General features: G+C 39.8%; 1 protein-coding gene across 4 annotated transcripts in view; it reads right to left on the bottom strand.

The window, feature by feature from the left end:
- clstn1 (calsyntenin 1) overlaps positions 1-21646 on the bottom strand; it is a 34471-nt gene that overhangs the window by 4101 nt on the left and 8724 nt on the right. The window contains exons 2-18 of one of the 4 annotated variants that reach the window (XM_058644058.1): positions 18371-18493; positions 14577-14606; positions 12832-13027; positions 12019-12227; positions 10730-10879; positions 10331-10516; positions 9976-10224; positions 8856-8977; positions 8582-8744; positions 7279-7329; positions 6193-6350; positions 5289-5437; positions 4042-4286; positions 2792-2962; positions 2409-2554; positions 1466-1601; positions 307-491 (exon numbers count right to left, since the gene is read on the bottom strand). In XM_058644058.1, coding sequence (XP_058500041.1) covers positions 307-491; positions 1466-1601; positions 2409-2554; positions 2792-2962; positions 4042-4286; positions 5289-5437; positions 6193-6350; positions 7279-7329; positions 8582-8744; positions 8856-8977; positions 9976-10224; positions 10331-10516; positions 10730-10879; positions 12019-12227; positions 12832-13027; positions 14577-14606; positions 18371-18493 — 2669 coding nt within the window. The remainder of the gene's footprint in view (positions 1-306; positions 492-1465; positions 1602-2408; positions 2555-2791; positions 2963-4041; positions 4287-5288; positions 5438-6192; positions 6351-7278; positions 7330-8581; positions 8745-8855; positions 8978-9975; positions 10225-10330; positions 10517-10729; positions 10880-12018; positions 12228-12831; positions 13028-14576; positions 14607-18370; positions 18494-21646) is intronic. The other 3 variants (XM_058644060.1, XM_058644059.1, XM_058644061.1) reach the window with 3 other exon arrangements.

Genomic DNA, 21646 nt, shown 5'->3' with positions numbered 1-21646 from the left:
GTTACAATAAAATCTTTAATGTCATTGAAACCCCCGCTCCAAACAAATCTACTACTCCTTCTGCAGAGATGTGCTGTAACTTGTCCACTGTACAAACATTGATTCATTAAGGAGATAATTCCACTGTGGACTTTTGGTGCAGCTTTCTTTTCTGAGGTTTCCCCATGAGTCAGTTATAGTAGCTCAGATAAATCTGGGCCACTGTCTGGGCTGCAACATGACCACATTTTTTTCGTAGTAGTGAAATTCTGTTTGCAAGAGCCTTTTGCCTACATGTAAACTCCGTTGTTCTTTTGCAGTTTTTACCTCCATGGGGTTGACAGTGATGGTGAGAGCCGAGTCGTCCCAGTCCATCTCGTTCTCCTTGCCGTTCTCCTGGTCCGTCATGGTTCGCTGGTGTGCAGCTCGAATGCGGAACACGCCCAGGATGATCATAAACACCAGGAAGCTCACACACACCACAATGACAACGGTGGCGGCGCTGGGAACCACTGTGAGGAGGGAGGCCAACAAACAAACGCAGACAAACACAAAATGACAAGTATGTTCAATTTGCCCATGGTCACACACTCACATAAAAACCCTCTTCTAGATTTATAGATTTATGCGTGGACGCGCAGCCTCCACGTCTGGCTGAGGACATCTCAAGGACTTCAGTTTCATTGTGAGCTGATATTAATGGGCTCTTGGTAAACTGCAGTTTAATGCTGGTGTGTCTTTGTTTAAATAGCTTTGCCAGTCTCCTGCCAGCCTGATCCACTTTGCCCCGTCTTAACAGCAAAGAGTCTGTCTCTTGTAGTGGAAGACTTAGTCGGGGCACAAAAGGAAGATTATACAAGCTGGAAAACAAAAGGCTGTGTTCTGATCGGTGTCTGTACAGATGTCACAGACAGCACCAGGGATGGGAATAGGTATCGTCAGTATCAGTCCGATACTTGCCAAAATCGCTGGAGCGGATATTGGACAGATAAATGTGGAATCCGATACAATCCCAAAATCCTATATATATATCACATGCTTCACTATGTACTGACTGTAAACATCAGCAAAATCATTTTAGCTGAGTCATGTTTGGGCTGTTTATTTCTTCTTTTTGGGAGAACAATATTTGTTACACAGTTGGGGAAATATGTCTTTGAAATGACTCGGCACAAATGTGTTGTTAACAGCTTCATAGTTCATAAATGGTTTAAAATGACTCTATCAGACATATATATATATATATATATATATATATATAGATATATATATATATATATCAGTATCGGTAGATACTCAAATTTGTGATATTGGTATCAGACACAAAAAAGTGGTATCGTCCCATCCCTAGACTGCACTCAAACTCTACTTTCTTCATTTGTGTCAGTCTTCATTTTTTATTAATAGACATTGCGATAATATTAAATATAATCTGGACTGATGATCCGTTTTTAAGTAAAAGTCTGGCATTTCCTGGTTGCCGTACCTGAGGCCTGGTGAGCGTTGACCAGGTTGTGACCGGTCAGATCCACAGAAGCGTGATGGATGGGGTTAATGAAATTGGGCTGCACCATGGCATTGTTAGCATGCTCCACGGGATTGGCCGTGTGGATTACGTTCACCTTGAGGGAACAGAAACAAAATCATACATGTAAGTAGGTGTTTCACGTGACTCAAATAATTATGATTTACAATATTATTGTGATAGATTTTGAATGTAGTTCTTTAGATTCTTGAGCATAAACAGATGAAGACTTATGTCCGTAATCAACCTTCATTTTGGTACAAATCTGTAAGCTTTCAGAAAAGATGCACACATATAGATGAATGTGCTATTCTTTATAAAACAATGAGGATGTATTGAATCAAAACTGCCTTAGGATATTGTTGAAATGTAAAACAATTACAGCGTACAATGTGAATTGACAGTTCAGTATTAATAAAGTACTTGTGTAAGTTCTCTAAATTTCTGATTTCCCCAGAAAAATAAGCCACACCCTTTGGCTTATTCCTTTTTCGGTTATTGGCACGTTTGTGTTAAATGATCCTGCATAATGTTTTCTTTTTATATGAATGTAACTTAAATAAAGATATTCATTCATTCATTCATTCATTCATTCAATGTCAACATTTGTGAACATGACTGGTGTTAATAAAAACTGTTACAAATTATTGAATTGTTAGAAAGAGTTTGTGAATGTTCATAATTATCCTAATAATAGAAATTCACCATGATCACTTATTGTGAGAGCTGAGATCTGCCATAATATTGTATATTGTCTCACCCCTACATGTAAACCCTTTCAAACTCTTAGTTCCTCATTTTAGATGCCAGTAAAGTACAGCGGGAAAAGAACGGCTTGACCTGCAAATTTCAGTTGTGAGTGCGTCAGTGTACCGTGGCCTCACTGACGAAAGCTCAGTCGTACCTCAACCTTGAAGTCGTTGCTGATGTAGCGACCGTTGAGCTCAGAGCAGACCAGTTTGAATTTCCTGTCAAACAGAGCCTCAGTGTGCCAGTTCTTGTAACGGATGAGGTGCAGGACCTGCTCGTAGTTGGACATGGTGTTCACGCCTGGAACACACAGAGGCGAGGTTGTGTCAAAAGTAAAGCAACGGGTTAGAGGAAAACGGTGATGTCATGGAAAACAAGGTTTTTAAAGTGAATCCTATAATGAATGTGGTTGGCAGTTTGAACACCTGCACACACACACACACACACACACACACCGTTTATACAACGTTAATGTTTGTTTATTTTTGAGGACTTGGAATTCTCTTTCTATGTAGTTAGATGTTTTGTGCTCTGTACCTGTGATGACAAGGCCCAGGTTAGAAGAGGTCATCTCCAGGCTGCGCTGCTGCAGCTGGGACATGTCCACGTCCAGGCTCTCATGCTCCCCGTCCAGCTCGTCTCCCACCACAGTCACTTCACAAGTGTCCAGGTTGTGCATGATCTCCTCTGACACCACTGTCTCTTGGACTGAATGAACAACGGGAGGAAAATCAATAATAATCTATTTCCACAGTTTTATGGTTGTCTGTTGTGCCTGTTATGTACTAGTCTTCTTTTGGGGTTCATAGTGACATGTTAATACACACACACATACTGGAATAAAGGTTGGTGCATTTAGAAAAATATGCTATTTCAGTTTCATATCTCTTCATCTATATATTAAATTACCATTATAAGTCAGATTCATATATAAGTCAGAGCAGAGGGAACAAGTCAGCCGTGTTTTTATAGATTAGACAACACAAAGGTATGGTGTGAGGGTTTGCAGTTGAGGACAATGAACAGAAAGGAGATGAGCAAGAATCCTGATCAAGAACATGTACGACAAAAATACAGTTAGCTTTTGACATCTGTCCTTCATCATGAACTCCTGCAGGTTGATCACAACGTGTTTAGAAGCTAATGGTATTTATTGTTTGTTTGGTTTTTTAAAGAAAAATCAGCAGTGTACATTAATCAGTCGAGTCCATTTTCAGTAGTTGTCTTAAAAAAACAGATGTAAGACACATAGAAGACGCACAGACACATGCAACTGGAAGGAATTTTATCTTTTATCTTTTTTGTCTTATTCATTTCCCCTTTAAAACAAATTACTATGACATTTATATGACAGTTTTGTAACTTCTGACTGGGTGGAAGTGACTCCTAATCATCTACTGTGACATCTCATTTGTTGACTGTGTAAGGTGTGGCAGGATAATACAAGTAATATCAATAGGTCCTGCTGTACACCACAGGGCATTGTATCTCCCTGTATCTGTGTCACACACATTGCACATGCACTATCTCTCCCCTTTCGCTCATACACAGCCCTAACAGATGGCATGTCTGGTCAACTGACCCCTCCCATAAAGTAGTAAACACCTCTTTTCTCACTGCCTCCCTCTCCCTAACCCTCTCTCTGTCCAATCCCTTCAGCATGCAGACATAATCCTCAGGAGCTACTGTATGTCCCACACAGCCATCAACTGTACAATCACTGTGGTCAACGAGATCTACTCATTCCCTTTAATGTTATCAGGGTTTCTTGGGTGCATTTTTCTTACCAGTGGGGTCATCATCAGCGCCCTCTGTGGCTTCAGACTCAGCATCTGCTTCCACTTCGCGGGTGATGGTGCTCACGATGCGCAGCTCGGGGAAGAGCATCACGCCTTCCTGGCTCTCAAATTCCGCAGCACTGCGGGCAAAGTGGTCAATGCCGCTCAGGCTGATCTTGGGCTCTTCAGGCTGCAGCACCATCACGTAACCCTCAGCATCTGGCACCGTTACACAGGAATCCTCGTTGAAGCATCTGGAGGAATGCACGATAATTGGGGGAGGATATATTAATGAGAGGGAAGATTGGAACGGTTGATAACAAACATGACTATTGAGAATGAATAAACATGGGCTACCTGAAGTGCTAACCGTGGGGGAAAGAATCAAGAAACCGACTCGCAAACTGCTGCGCAACTCTAAATATAAAACACTCACTGCGGTTGTTTTTCTGCATTCATTTAGTTATAATAGCACCACCTGACAAGAACACAGTGGTGGTAGAAAAACAACATTACACTGAAACGCTAACTAGAGCTGATTTATTATTGGCAAACACAGCTGTTTTCACTCTCTGACTACATCAGTCCTATGAAAAATATACAAAGAGACAACAAACAGCAGAATCATTTTTCAACAATAAAACAGCTCATGTTTTCCTTTTGTTGTGGAAATCAGAATCCAACAAACCATCCTTAAAGCAGGAACACAAACCGTCTCTGAATTTCTATTAGGCAGAAACAACCGGTCTCATGAATGTTGAGCAGCTGCTGACTGACAGATGAGGTGGCATGATAGAGGCCGAGCAGAAAGGAGGATAACAAGCACAGGGTGGAATACTGGTTTACGCTGAAAACCGGTTATAATTCTTTCTGTGATATGAATGTTTCGTATACTGCAAAAAAAAAACGGGAAAACACTATTTGAGGGACAATCCTTTTCACTGTTGCATCACACATGCAAAGGGCTTAGCTGGAGAAGTAACTATGGTAGTAATTGCAACACACACACACACACACTCAACTGTGCCGCTCCCTCTTTCTCTCCATCAACCACTCAATATGAGAGCACACACACACACGCACACACATAACTGCACCTCTCTCTCGCTGGAGCACTCACTCATGCTCATGCATAAAAAATACCGTTGTACACCATGAAACCTTTGACATTTTGAAATATACTGTGATATAAATGTTTGGTCAAACCGCCCAGCACGTTAACAAGCTGTGAAGTATTTTTGTCCTCTGCTACTTACTTGACAGTGGTGGAGATGCGAAGGTGTCGGATGCCAGGGGTTGGGAACTGGCGAGAGTTCAAATAGGAGATGTGCTGCATGACCTTGTCAAAGGCATCAATGTCGTCGCCCTCAATGGTCAGAGAAGACTGGTTAGGGTTGAACTCCACCTGCGAGAAGAATTCAATGTAACAGCGCGTGTCATTTTAACACTTTTTTTCACACTTTTATTTACACCTAAACATGTGAATCATCAGAGGGAATCGAGAGAAAATAATATCACAAGAATCACAAGTTTGTTTGAGACATATAACTATTTTTTTTGACATTTTCAATAAATTCTCAAGAAATAATGCAGAGAAAATGAAATATTATGAAATTCATTATGGAAAAAAGTCAGGTAAATGAACAGTGCTACTATTAATAATCAGGTCAAATATGGCGTGAATGAAAGCAACTGATCTTCATTCAGTTACAGTACAGTTAAAGAGTTATTCACAAATAAATATTATATCTATGTGGTATATGTGGAAAAAGCAGATTATTGTGCAAAAGGGTGTTGGTTAGTATTCTTCAACGATTGGATGATGTTTCTTTGAAAAATGTTAAAATATAATCATTCTGACCAGAGGATACAATTACAACATTCGGGTTGGAACGACCCAAATGAAAGACAAATAATTAAAGCAAGACCCTTTTCCTTTTAATTTCAACATTAAAATGACAGAAAGCGACATCTCAGACTTTCAGGACTCCTTTATAACTGCTTTAAACCCCTTTATACGTTATCGACTGCTTCTCCTGGAATCCCAAAGAGGATGGAAACATATATAGGCTACAGAGTCCTCTTGATGTACCTTTATACTGTACTATCAATACTTTACTATAGATTCATCCTGACGGAGACACCTTCCACCCTCCTCACCTTGACAGTTGAAGCTACTTCCTCAGGCAGCTGCACATCCAGACCCTCCTTGCAGGTGTACAAACAGTCGATCACCTTCTTGTTCTCTACTTTGCCAGAGCGGATCATCAGTCCTGCTAGGTTCCCCCGGAAAAACTGAGCCATTCGACCGTTACCGCCTGGATTCGTCAGGATGGAAGAAACAAAGTTACTCGAGTGAACACGCCACAGACTTTTCTAGACTGGTCATTCAAGCATTCCCTCTCAAGGTGCAAAGCTGGTGTGAATGGCATTCATGCAAGTTAGAATGTGTGTCCATACAAGGCCTGTGGCCCAGAGAGCCAGACAGGAGAATGATGAATGATATAAAATATAAAAGGCTGTAGACACATGCAACGTCTGCAGGGTGAACTGCTGCCTTACTGTAGAAAAAATGACAACAGAACAAAAGAAAAACCAAAGGAAGGGATTATCTACGATAGTGATGTCACCTTGATTAATGCAGAAATGCTCTAAATACACATTTAACTTTAAGTGTTGTTTTGAGCTGCACAAATCCCATTAAGTCAGAGGTGGAACAACAGCAATGTGTCTTTCTGCTAAACCATCATGAGAATAAATCTGCACCACTGCAGAGTCGGTAACAAACCTCATCTCAAGGTCACAGTGTGTGTGTGCGTGTGTGTGTGTGTGTGTGTGCTGCAGTTGTAGTTATCTGATAGGGAGGAGCTACTGCTTTTGACCAGAAGGTCATGTTCTGAAAGAAGAGCCAGCACATTCAAAATGTTGTAGCCACGTCAGAGCTTTGTCCTCATTATTTACGTCTATTTCTGTTTCTGTCTCAGGTTGTTGTGAAAAACCGCCTCGCTGCTGCAGTGAGGTGAGTGTACAAATACATGAAGAAAATGGCAAATATTATCTGGCAATGTAAATAAAAAAAAACAAAAAAACAAAACCACACCAATCTCATCCATTGTGCGTCATGCTGCTAATGGTTCTCTCTTTATCTAGAATGTATGAGAATCATTCTAGTCAAAATGACATGAAAATGCAGTTAGCGTGGTGGGACATTGTGGACACATGAAATAAGGGAAAGGCTTGAGAAACCTGAGGTGGACTCAGAGACTGTCTCAGTGTCATTGTCATGTCCTGAGTTGTCTGTAAAGGACAGAAACAAGAGAGCAGGGAAAGACAGGGAGGAAGATTAAGGAGCTGCAGGAAAAAATTCAGACGCTTCACACGAGGCCGGGGTGCAAATCAAGTGAGAATCTGAGAGAGAGAGTTAATACGGCATCATCTGACAATGAAATAACAAGCGTGTTATATTTTACACAGAGAACATCAGAGCAAAAGGAAGTAAACAAGCAGCATTAAAGTACATTTCCAGAAAATAGATAGTGTTAAGCCTCTTTCGCACTAAAGTTAGCAGAGACACGGGGAATATTTAAAGCCTGGTGAAGCAGCTAAAAAAAGGGGATCAACATCATTTCCATCACCGGTGGTTCACCCGTGGGTCACATGAAATATGATGTCACTGATGTGCTAGAAACTATACAAGTCTGGGGAAGAGAACAAAAAGAAACCCCATAGCCCTCAGTGATAACGTTACAGTGGTCACTATTTTGGATATTTAACTTCGGTCTCTCTTCAAATCAATTGTTGAGATGAGCCAAATGATGAATTAAGTGATAGTGAAGATAAGAGCTTAAGTAAGAATCGCTATAAATATTAATGTTAACTAGGTTAAAGGCTATGCTAGAAGACTAATGCATGATGTAGTGTTGGGCCAAGAATGGAGCATCAGAGTCATTTTCTCTTAGAGGCTTTGTTATACTTTGTGATCCCACATGGATTTTTTATTTTGGCATTTTGTGTTTTTTTGTGATCGGCTGTGGTTTATTGAAATTCGCATTGAAAATGGGTTTGCAGGGCTTTTATTAACAGGTACAGGCGGGTGTGTTATTGCATTAGACATAATAATGGTTAACGGGTCAGTTCCGTTACAGAGCTTTATGGATATAGCATGTGTGGGTTTTAAAAAATGTGCCCTTGCAGGACTCTTTGGCACATTGCTGGCAAAAATAAGCAAACAAAAGTTCATTAAGGTATTTCTTACTGATTCTGATCAGAGCAGAGGCCAATAAAACATGCATGTATTGCAGTCATTTGGCCCGGGAGTGAATGTCGATTAAACACATTCCCACTGGTAAAAAAAACCCTGTTAAAACCCAGGATTAAATTGTTATTTTGACCAGTGGGAATGGGGTATTACAGAGGCAGATTATCAGTAAGAGGAATTCTTTGTGATTTACTTTTTTGCTAAAACAGAGTGTTACAACTCTTCAATTTTACTGCAGTCTTCTATTTAAAGAAAAAATAAATAAATAAAGAGAGAGAGAGAAAAGTTTACCTTGCCAGCAGGCACCAATCGTAAGCTGGGTTGCAATCTTAGAGGCATGCAGTGGGTAGTCCTCTGTAACCAGGAAGGGCTCGAACGTGGTTCCATCCACAAACAAAGACACAGTGGGGAACTCCACATTCAGCACATAGTGATGCCACTCTTTGTCACACACCTGTGGACCACACAACAGAGGGAATGAAAAGCATCCAGACTGTGAAAGCTACATACGATATGCTCTCCCAGGCTAACGGTCTTAAAATGTGTAGTAGTCGTGTTGACTGACCTGGTCAAGCTTCCAGTGAAACTCGGCTGGTTTGTAGTTCTCGGCTTCTGATGGATCCTGGCGGAGAAGCAGGATCAGTCTGCAGTTGTGGACGTAGAGAGAGTAGTGGTGTCTGTTCATCTCTGCGGAGGAGAAACGGAGAATAAAGAAAAGGACATGAAACCAAAACGATTCAGGAGACAGGTGATGACAAGTTTTGATCAAGTACCCCGACAAAAGAATCAGTCAGTCAGTTAAAAGAATGTTATTTTTATAGCCCATAATCACAGAGCAGTTTGCTTCATCTAGCTATTCATAAGAGAATTCATAAGAGGCCACTAAAACACAACATCAAAACTGCCACACAGAAATAACAGAAGGGAGACTTAAATCTGGGGTGATCTATGTTTTTTTTCCCCTCCTATTTACTACTGTTGCTTAAGACCAGCAAATTAAATATAAACTCTAATTACCAGCAAAAGCTCCTAATTCTATGTCTGATGATTTAACAACGATAATCCCCTCTGGAATATGTAACTACTGGGATTTTGTCATGTTAAGTTCTGGTTCTTGTGATTTTACAACAATGACTTCATAGGTTCTCAGAAGAAGATGCTTCTGAAATCAGATTGGTAGTAAAAAAACAAACAAAAAAACAAAATATATTTACAAAAACACTTGGTGAAAGTAAACACTTTTTAAAATCAGAATTACTTATTTATTATTTTTAGCTTAATGTAAAAACATAAAAAACATAAAACGTAGAAAAGAGAGAACACAAATAGGATGCATTCATGACTCTGTGAAGCAGACACTGTATGAATAGAGGTCATGAATGGTGCTGAGATCATGGCTGTGGGAGCTTCCTGTCCAGGCCACAGTCATTCTGATGTAATCCTTCTTATATAAGCAGCCGGACAGAGGCTGATCAACTGCCTCCTCCTCACTGGACACTGACTTTACAGTCAATAAGATTAAAGAGCTTAAAACTACAATGTTTGTTTGTTTTTTAATCACATATACAGGTAGAATATTTTCTAAAAGCTATCATTCGTTTTTTGGCAGTACAAGTTTAAAGGACAAATATAGTTGCAGTTTGACTTAATAATGAAAATGACATTTTCTTTGACACTCTTGTTACCTGTCTTGTCAGAGTTGCAGAGGATGGTCTCCTTCTCATGGGCTCCAGGACCGTGTCTCATCCACACAGAGATGGTGAAGGGCTCCTTCAGGCTGGTGCTCACCATGCCATCAGGGACCTTGACCGCCTGCGTGCCGTTGAACTCAAACACCTGGTCACTGTCGTGTCCGTTGTCCGTGGGCAGCCCCACTGTCCAGTTGACAGAGCTGCTCGGTGCAGGCAGGAGCTCCACAGTGCCAGAGCTGGCTCCTAAAAAAAACAGACAGGAAGCAAGCAAGCAGGAATATAGGTGAAAATAGGCCGATTTTGATTCCATCTAATAAAAACTACAGTTTCCAGTGGAGCAGCTACTTACCACACAGTTTGTGCAGTGATTTCTCAGAGTAAGTGTCACGGTCGCAGCCCTTCCCAATATGGTTGGTTTCCAGTTCGATATTAGCTCTGATGGAGGTGATTGGCTCATCACAAGTCTCCAAGTGCATGCTGGGGAAAAGGGCCAAGCTTCCGGTGCCAGGCTCATATTCAATCCTCTTATTGAAACCTGAAAGGGTTAGACAGAGTAGAAAAAAAGTAAAGATACATTTCTTTAGCACAGCACACAAAACAGGTGAGAATAGTAATGAGTCATCAAGTAATCAAACACCTCATTCAAATTCAAGGGGAAACTGTGTGTCTGCGGTGAATCGGCTCAATAAAAGAACATCTAACCAGTGATGGTTGGTGAAGTTGAGTCAGTAAAAGAGAGCCTTGATACCTTGCCAGCTGGGTTTGCAGGTGGGTTTGACGCTGATCTTGACCAGCACATCCTCCGAGGCACGATTCTTTCCACAGTCGTAGGCGGTTACAGTCAGCTTATACATGTGCTCTTTACCATAGTTCAGTTTCTCTGTGTTCTTAACAAAGCCTGAGGACGTAAAAAGAAAAAAAATACAGTCAAATGTTTCAAGTATAAAAAAAACCTTTCACCTGATAAGAACAAACATAACATTTTACATTGTGCAGAACTGCAAATGAGAAATCTGAGCACACAAAAAGTGACCCACTTTCAGGCTGAAGTAATATAATGGTAGCGCCGCTCACTAACAACATGGTAAGAATCTTACAATTAGGCAGTAATATAATGGTAAAGCCGTCTTATTTCTCATGCAATTTCCAGGCAATTGCTTGGTAATGAGATTAACCCCTATTGCACATGCAGCACGGATCGCACCATGCGCACCCTTAAATTGCCGTGGGAATAATACATAACTCCTTATATGGACATCCTGGGGGGGTGTGTTTATAGGTCACATCTCCAAGGCTTTACAAGATGCTTCTTTTTTGCAACAATAATTGTGCAGAAGTCACAAAAAATGTTCATAAAAATGAGCCAAGCGAATTTCAAACTTTTCTTTTGCAATTAAAGCTTATTATTCCTATGGCTAGACACAAATGATCGACCAATCAGAGAGACACTCCAAGGACAAGGACATTATCTTGCGAATGACAGACAGTCTTCTTGTGGCACCCTTGTTTACACAGATCAATAGAAAACGTGATGTGTGTAAATAAAATTGACGCTTCTAAGAGGCTGTCCACACGAAAACTGTGTAGGTCAGTCAGCTTAAGTTTTTTATCCACATGGAAATTGCATTTTTGGGACTCCACCCTTGTCTTTTCGTGTACACAAACATTACACTACTTTAGGAAAATAATCATGTCCTAATCCCACTTCTCTTTTGCTCTTGCATTCACTGTCGCTTATCTTCGTCATATTCCTCTTCTTGTGTTTGAAGATTGTTTGTTCTGTTCGCTTTATGATAACTTCTTTTCTTTCCTTAGTTGCCCTGGCTATCTTTATTCTGTCTATGCCTCTGTGATCATATACATTTGTACACAGCATGCATGTTCAACTACTCGAGTGGATGAAGACGTTTCCTGAAACAATGCCATGTTTACGGAACATTACTACAAAACGAGAAAGAAAAAGAGTGTATATGTTTGGTTCCACATGTTTTTGTGTGGACAGGTTCCTTTTTAAGACCACTGAGTGAAGGTCCTTACCATCTTTGTCGATGGTGAATGGCACATCGGGGGTGACGATCTCGTAATTGCAGATTTGACTGAACTGGAATGAGCAGTCAGCGTCCACTGCCTCCACCTTCAGGATACTGTCGTACTTCTTTCCCTCGATGACTGTGGCTTTGTAGGACTTCTCCTTGAACACGGGAGAGTACTCATTGATGTCGTTCACTTGGATGTGAACAGTGGCCCTAATGGGACAAATAATTGAGGTTAGGGCTCGGTCATCCTTAACCTTAGCTACATATTCTATTATAACATTTCCAGATGACTAAATTTATTAATTCAGTCAAAGAGTTAATAAAGTAATATGTATAATCCTGACAACTAGACCTCATATATCATATGACAAAGAAAGACACATTTTGTACTGAATAATCACATGGGGAATGGTTACTGTCTTTCTGTTTGTACCATCTTCTGTTCTTCTTGTATTTGTCTGAAAGTTTCCAAAATTCTAAATAAAACTAGTCTTTCATTCATGCTACCATAGTTACCAACTGACTGTGGAAAATTGTAGAGATTGCTTTGTGCATGACTCTCTCAGCAGTTCAGATTTAATAATTAAGCTTTTGAAATCATGGTAAACAGAATTTTACGTGAACTGAACACAAGCTAATTCTGAAAGTTCCCTTAATTATCCTGCATAGAAATGAGAAGGGATTTAAATTTAATGAGCTGTTAATATTTATTAAGCACTTATTTATACTTTTCAGAAAATTTCAGTCTAAAAAGTAGGAATACTCAAAGTTAAGATCTGCCGAGGGGTTTGTGTCCTGCCAAAGGTTGACTCACTTGTGTGATTTCTTCATGTTGGCACCATCAGGACCCTCTCCACAATCATAGGCTTGGATGGTGAAGGTGTGCTCTTTCTGCAGCTCACAGTCCAGCTTGTCCTTGGCCCGTATGACGCCCTCACCAGTGGACTTGTCCAGGACCACTGCCTCAAAGGGGACATTCTGTCCGTGGATCCTGAAGCCGCAAATCTCACCTGAACACGTCAAGAGTCAATGAAGAGTTTGTCAGAATGACTGACGACAGGTGTGACGTTTTATTGTTAAAAAAAACAACCAATTATGTTCAAGCAAAAAAAACAAAAAAAACATAAATTCACGCAAAAAAGATCAGCCACGGTTTTTGGGAGCCAGGGAGTTGTAGATAGGGGTGGGTGGTGTCTGTGGAGGAAGCCCAAAAGCACGGTCACATGGGTGAGTAGATTGGGGGAGGGGGGCTGGGTTGAGAGGGTGTGGGATATTTAGTAACAGTAGACAGTGTCTTTTTCAAGCCACTGGAAAACATTGCATCCAGTCATGCAGGCAGAAAACCGAAAGGATGTGTGAACAGGCATTTCACAGGAGTACGTAAGATATTATTAATGAAAGTCATGAAACCGAGACCAAAACTTAAGTACATACAGAACAGTATTTAAATTGAAGATCATTTTTCTCTGTAATGAATAAAAATGACCGTATGAAACTAAAAGGAAATTAACAAAAGGAATTTTTTTGCAAAATTAAAATTCTTTAAAAAGCACTGTGATAACAGGATCCAGCAAAATCCAGCCATCTTAAAAAGTCTGTGAAAGAAATATAAAAAGATCTCAGACAACACCTCAAATATATTTGTCGCATGACTTAAGGAAGTCTTCCTGTGTAATTTTGCCTCTCACCCCAAACTACAGGAAAAAAAAAATCCAAATTAAAATGATAAAATCAACTAAACTGATACAATAACAGTATTCAAACAAAAGGTACTGGATGAGAACTGGGGTTAGAAATATCAACTTGCTTGACATCCACATCAAATGACAACTGCAGCCATGCTAATGGTAGAGATTAGTGGTGGAAAATTAACTCAAAAGAGATCCACGGAGGCAAAGATGCAACAACAGAAACTTTACAGCAGAGAGAGTTTGCATTAGTTAACAATCTCAGCATTTGAAGGTTTAAATGTCAGAAAAATCCACAGGAGTCACTGTACCTGCATAGACCTGATAGATCACAGAGGGGCACGTCAAACATCACAAGTGCCTTTTCTCTTTCTCTGTTCTCTTTAAATACCAAATCTATCATTTCTACTCCAATTGTCATGAGGGATAAGTTATGGAATCATCTCATGTTTTATTTTTTTTTAAATTTAATTTGGATTTTCATTCCATATTTTTATCTGAAAGGACTGAAATCGACAAAATGAAAGCAAAGTGAGTGACTCCTGTTTAAACTTCTGTTTAAAGCGGCTTTCTGTTTCCTGGTGACAGCTGAAAAACTGTTAGGGTCTGCAAACTGCAATGGATGTCTCATGCACAGATATTTCTAAGTACAATCAGCCCCAAATCACACTTTTCATCCAGCTGTAGGAATTTAAAAATATTCAGGGTGAGAAAACAAAACAAACAAAAAGAAAAGAAAAATCGAGAAAACCAAATGGGGATATTACAGAGCATGGCGGGAGTTGCTGTGTAAACGTGTGGATGTGTTTTTTGCGTTAGTGGGTTAATAGTAACAACTCAGCACAAGGCAGAAGAAAGAGCCCAAGATCACCTTCTTCAGTGAGGGTCACCTCAAAACTCTCTACAAGGAAGGGAGAAAAGATAAATCCAGATCAGTTAGAAGAAGAGTTGGAAGGCTCAGAGAAAACAGAGGGAGGACAGGAGGGGAAACATAACTCTTGCTCAAAGCTTACAAAACATTTCGCAAGCAAAGAGTCTTCTGGCAGTTGAAAGAATTTAAAACAGGTAAGAAAGAATGGCTGTCTCAAAAACATCCCAATCATATTTTTGTGCAGACTACTTGATCAGTTAATTAATTCACCGTTTAATAATAAAATCCATACTGCACAGTCTAAAAATCGGAGCCATTTCCCAATTCAAGAGAATGGGAAGATGAGAAAAAGAAATCTCGGGAGCACACATTCATACAATGATGAATTGATGAATTTCTGCTCGACTGCTTGTTTTAAAGCCCCGGCAGTCAGGGCCTCCAGTGGGATGGACCTGGACATTTTGTTTTCACCTACTAAACAATTAGAAATGGATTTCATATTCGGGGTGGCCGTACACGGCCAGTCATGCCGTGGGAGTTGTGGGCCTCTGTGTTCACCACAGCTCTAATGACTAGTTCACACAGGGGCCTTAGGAATTACTCAGCTTGTCAGCCACCACTCTGATTGGTGTGTACGATAACATTATACTTCAGAGATCAATATTCTATATATTCAGTGATGTATATTTATGTGAGCACACCTTTTTTCAATTGTCTTGAATGTATAATTATATTTGTCTTCCTTGAATCAATTAACTTTAAACCTATTTTGACGTTTGTGGTTTAGATGTATGACAGACAGGCCTGACTAAAGACATGTAAAAAAACACAGAAAGACACATTTAAAACCAGTGCTAGAGTATACTGCAGTACATATCCATGCACATCTAAGTCAAGCTACACTTGCCATTAACTATGGCATTCAGTAGACTATAATCCTTATACCAGTATACAAACACTAGCAGGGAATAGATTACTAACATACTAACGTGTGTCTGCATCTGCTTCCATGTCTTTCTATGACACAGCACTCCCATAATACTCAATTCTTTAAGCTGGCAGTGCTTACATTTGGTCTCCTCGTCTGTCCAAAAACACACTGCTGTGCCAACTTATTTATTTGTGAAGGCTCCAAGTCATCCAGGTCACTTACCTCAAGCAAGTCCAGTTGCCTACAACTACGGCCTACTTCAGACAGCTTCTCTATTATTTAAAATATATTAAAAAGCCCAGGGTTGGAATGGTGGTACATGCACAGACCACCTAGGCTTGTTTGAGTCCAAGTGAATGTACACATGCAATTATAATTCAACTCATCCACATGATCTAGGTGTGTTAAGCCACTTTTCCACTACATGCTCCCGACACGACTCGACTCAACTCGGCACGGCACGGCACGGCACGGCACGGCACGGCTCGACTCTACAAGGTTTGGTTGGTTTTCAATTACTATAGTACTTCCTTGGGCGGGATCATCACAGCAGGTTTTCATGAAACTGCCGTGACTTTGCTTTACATGCGACACACACAAACTAGTGACGAGTGACTTGTAATGCAGTTATTTTCGATGTACTGAATCACTAGAATCAGTAAATTAAAAGGATTTGTTTACAGAATTGTTCAGAACTTCCTTCATGACTGGAGCACAGACTCCGTCTGACTCCAAACTGAAATACAGCTCAATAGACCAGACACCAGACTAAAAATAAATTAAATATTTAGATTTCCATGCTAAATGTTGGAGATTAACACAAGTTTTCAGGATTTTGAAGTATTTTTAATTGATCTATAGTTCAACATTGTTCGGTTTGATTCTTGTGTCTGACGTCTTGCTCATGCCTCTTCCAGTGACGGCACTCTGACCAATCAGTGGCCGGCAGTCTGACCATGTCACGCATAGTATCGGCTCAGCTCGCTTGGACCCTCATCAGAACAGGTACTAAAAAAAAGTACCAGGTACCCGGTACAATCGCAATGGAAAAGCAAAAATAAACATGCTGTGCCGAGACGAGTCGTGCTGGGTGCTGGGACCATGTAGTGGAAAAGTGGCATTAGTTCAACACTGAGAAATTCCATTTACTACAATTTCAGTCAGACTCTTGTTAATATATATTTTGAAACCCTGCTTTTAGTCATATTTACACAATAACTCAGTTATTTCTGCAGTCATGTCAAAGCACTGACTGCAGACAGAGGCTTCTTGTTCATGCTTAACATTCACCTATTCACCGATCTGACTGAAGAGCCAATGATTGGGCATTTGGACGGCCTTTGGGTCAGCTTTACAATGAACCCTGTTTGTATGCACAGTTGGGGCCAACTAGAAGGAGGCTTACACAGCCGGGCTGGTCAGCCCTCCTGACACGTGAGGCCAGATTGCTCGCTCCTGAGAGCGACTTCACAAGGACACACAGTCCATTTACACAACTCAAGCTCATCAAAAAGGCTGAAACAAAAGAGCCAGGCTCTGTATTCAGTGCTAATTTACTGTGAGAGGAGACAAACTTTGTGTGGTGGGAATATTATTAAAGGCCCTGACAAAATCATCGCAGTTCACAAACTTACAGCCCGATAATCCGATTGCTAATGAGTTTTGCAAGCCGCGACCAATCACCCCTAATCAGCACATGATCGGCAGTCGCTCTCGGTAGCCAACACATTTTATTTCCCACATCTTTGTGAAGAATATTACATTTGGCTTTCCCTATGACTGGCACAGAGATGTTATCTGGCATTTTTCTTTTAAAAGAAGGCCATTTCAAATGGAGTGAGACTACAGAGTGTGAAGAGCACAGCAGACAAAAGATCGCACAGGTCATGTGATGTGAAATAATTTCCACTGCTGTGGTGTTTTGAATTCTTGCCAAAGTCAATCCTGATGTGATTAAAAAGCCCCAGAGCCAATGCTGCCTTGGTACATAAAGCACACTAATTGTGCTTCACCACTGGGAGGGAAAATAACATGAAAGAGTATTTTGATCTGAATATCAAAAGGGCGAGTCTAGTGGATATGGAAGCCAGCTGTGTGTCAGAATAACAGACATGTCATAATAATTACATGTGGAGAATGCCAACAAGCCACCAAGTCTGCTACCAAGTGTTCATGAACCAATTATCCAACATTGAGAACTGAACCAGTGATCTTTTAATCTATATTGAGCCTCCACAATGGCAAAATTGATTATTAAATGTTTTTTTTTTAATTTTCACAAATAACTAGTTCAGTTGAAAAATAACACTTTAGCAAACAAAAAAAGAATATATATAGTATGAGCCAATATGATCGGTATCGGTCAGATACTGGCCAAAACTGCTTGATTGGACATCGGCAAAATATAAACGTAAAATCCAGTATGATCTGTAAACCCTATTTGCAACATAAATGCTTCACAGAGCACAGAAAGCATGCTGTAAAGAGCGATGTACGCTACCTACTGTCATATGAGATGTATCTACAAATGTCTTTTACTCAGTTGGAGCACTATGATTTTGAAATGGCAGTTTCAAATAGTGTGGTAGTAAGTGCAACACCAATAAATTATTATTAACAGCTAAGATGTTTAAAAGAGGTAAAAGACAGTGGGAATACAATGATAATATATTGGTATTAGCCACAAATAAAGTCTTGATTTTCTCTATCCCTACGCTTTAATGTAAAGTCTTATTTGTGTGTTTAGTCTCCTTACTTTAATGTCAAATGAGAGATGCATAAGATTATGTTTAGTGAGACTGAGGCACTAAAGGAACAAGGAACAGCAGCAGCAGCAGCAGCATAATTAAACCTCCTCTCTTACCTGCATATCGTAGTGGAGCATCCTTATCCAGTGCAATCAGAGGAGGGTCCAGTAGCACTTTGTCATCGTTTTCAGTTACGATCCCATGGTAAGTCGTCTCAATCCATGGTTTGTGCTTATTGACTGTGAGAACAAAAAGAGAAAACATGAGTGCCTACAATCAAAGAAAGGTCTATACAAATAATGTCTGTAATGTTTTTTTCCCCTCTCTCATCAGAACAAATAAGCAATTTCAAACAAAAATCTTTGTCTGCACTGTTTATCACAACACAATCATATAGTAAGGGTTTTAGTTTGGGCACAGCACCACTTTATTATAATTAGGGCGTCTAACTGCAACTCTTGTGCAAGAGCCATTTACAAAAGGCTCTTGCACTCTTTTAGTGTTTGATTACATTCACTGAGTCCGTGCAGCAGTTCAGTTAATGCCCTCACCTTAACCCCACTGATTAAGATGATCAGTTCCCTGGGTCTTGGATCAAACTAATCTATTCAAAAGATATGTACTGCAGCATTATCACAATCAGCAGTGAGATATCACTGACAAAAGTCCAATAAGAGTCCCAAAAAGGAAACAGGTGTGGTTACATAGTAATTAATCTGTGGTTAACAACCTGTATTTATTCATTAAGTGTCATCATTTGCCAGAAGTTATAGGAGAGGTTTCTTTAGGAGTTGCAGTGGAGTATTTCCTGAGAACCAAAGCCACATATGAAGTATGACTAGTAAGTAAGCCAACTGTTTGGCTTTTAAATGATCTACAGATACCAATCCAGGACAAGAATGTACAATTGTGCTTCAAGATTACATTATTATAATCAGGGCAATGGTCTCAACTAAACACACTCCAAGAAATCATATTTGAAACTTATCAATGCTATTTAAGCAGAACTTATATTATGAAAGGCATCATTGTCCAAGAACAAACTCTTTGTTCTGTTTAAACATTGAGAGATACTTTATGCTTTATAAGAACCAGACATTACTTGACCTTAATTTGTCATTAAAATGTGCAATTGGATTCAAATATTCGTATAGTCCTTGTCAAACACAATTGTTTGATTTTCTGTACTTATAAGTCTTAAAATGAAAGAAATATACTCCAGATTTAATAATTAAAAAATCTAAAAACAAAAAGAACTGTGTTATACTGTACATCCAGAGTCAGTTGATCTGTGTCAGTGAACCAAACATTTTACAATAACCCGTAACTGCATCATCATTTCATTATGTTAAAAGCCACAACAACACAAATTAATGATTCAGATGCCTGATGCTTAATAACACATTCTGTTCCAGCATTATATACTGACCTTAAAAAAAATAACCACATGTAACGGAAATCTACATTAGCACAAATGAGCGATGGGGGGCAAATGAGTTGTGTTGTGTCATTACATAATTTAGAGTAATTCTCAGTGATTACTTGATCACTGAAAATGAATTAAAAGCTGCTTAAATGGAATTTGTTTGACATCGACATCACAATATTGAGAATGACGTACAGTATCTTAAACCACATTTGTCAAAAAGGTCTATTGATATAGTAGATGTGCAATGACAAACAAATAGTATATGTGTAGTAAATTATGTGCAAACGTCTCTGATGCTGTAAACTGCATAAAGCCTCCCTATTCCTTCACATCTCTGGTTCGTGTCCCGTATCTGCAGTGCTTGTCTACGGTCTTTGCAAGTCATTTGTAATTAATCAAGCTCAATAAATCGTCTGCGCTCAGCATCTTGTGACCTCAAGTAAAGTGGATGTCTTTAGACAGATTGCCAGGACAGACTACTACGATAATCTGCTATAGCTTCCACAGAGTCACAGTTACGGGTAGTCGGGTCCTTCAGTTTTTAGTAGCCTTCAGCATCGAGATGTGCTGAACCAGGGCCAGCACTGAATGGTACAACATCAAGCAAACATTAAAGTCCTCTAGTTCATGGAAAAACATCCATTCATTGTCTACCTCTTTATCCTCCACATGAGGGTTGTGGGGCCGGTGGGGCCAAATAAAGCGAAAGGCGGGGTACACCCTGAACAGATTGCCAGTCCATCACAGGGCCAACACACAGACAAACAACCATTCACTCTCACATTCACATTGGGAGAAAACCGGAGCACCTGAAGGAAACCTGCTTGTGCACAGAGAGAATACGCAAATTCCATACAGTTACCGTGTGGCCTGAATGGCAAACATTTCAGTCAAATCATTCCTAGTAAAAACGGCCTGCATCTGATCTATAAATGTCTATTTTAACTTAATTTACTGTTATCTAACATGTAGCATTTAAAAACAACAGAAGAGACCAATTTACAACAGTTTGAGAGGAGCACTTAAATCAACTGAGGAAAAAGAGATTATACAATTATAATAATTATACAATACATTTATACTCGCAGATGGCAGAGTGAAGACGATGCTCTATCAGGCCAAATTCACATGCAAAACACACGACTACTGTGCGTCAGCAATTAAATCAAGGCACTATTCAAACACACACACCATACATTAAATGAACCCTAATGCACAGTTTCATCAAAAGCATGAAATACATTTTGTGAAACTGGCAACAAGACCCATTTGACAAGACAGCTTCATCTCCCTGAATGCCAGCCAGCACTGAATGGGAAGACCAATCACAACAGTGCTGTGATTGCTTGGCCGTGCAACAAAGACGAGATATGCATAAACGCAGACACTATTGCTCACGGAAACTGGGTGATTTATTGCATGGTATATAATATATATACTACCTGCAGGATTTCTGTGATTCTTAAGGGAGAGGAAGCTTTGGGATTTAGGAAGGAATAAGATTTAAAAAAGTGCTTTGAAGTGAAGAAGTCTGAGAAGGGCCTGCTGCTGTGGCGCTGAGGATGCTTCACATGGAAAAAGACAGCCTTTTTCTAAATTCGACTAAATTAGGAAACTAGTTCATCTCATGCAAAGCATACTTACCACTGGTCTGATTATATCCTACAGACTCAGCCATTACCTCACTTCAAAGAAACTGATAAAGAAATATCTAACATATAGTAGAGGATGTTGTGGAAGCACCATGTGTTGTATATTAACTGTAGTGTTGACTGAATGTTCTAATAATAATAATAATAATCTGTCAAAAAAGGTAAAAATTATCTGATACAAATCCCCAAGTGGAATGGAAAAAAAACATTCTGCATACTTTTAAGGTAGTGGAATACAAAAATAATGATCCAAGAAACTACTTCGCTTAAAACTGCCACTAAAATTTCTTTTTGACTATAACACTATACTG

Source organism: Solea solea, chromosome 11, assembly GCF_958295425.1.
Source record: "Solea solea chromosome 11, fSolSol10.1, whole genome shotgun sequence".
Taxonomy (NCBI): Eukaryota; Metazoa; Chordata; class Actinopteri; order Pleuronectiformes; family Soleidae; genus Solea; species Solea solea.
This window is presented reverse-complemented; position numbering and strand designations above follow the sequence as displayed.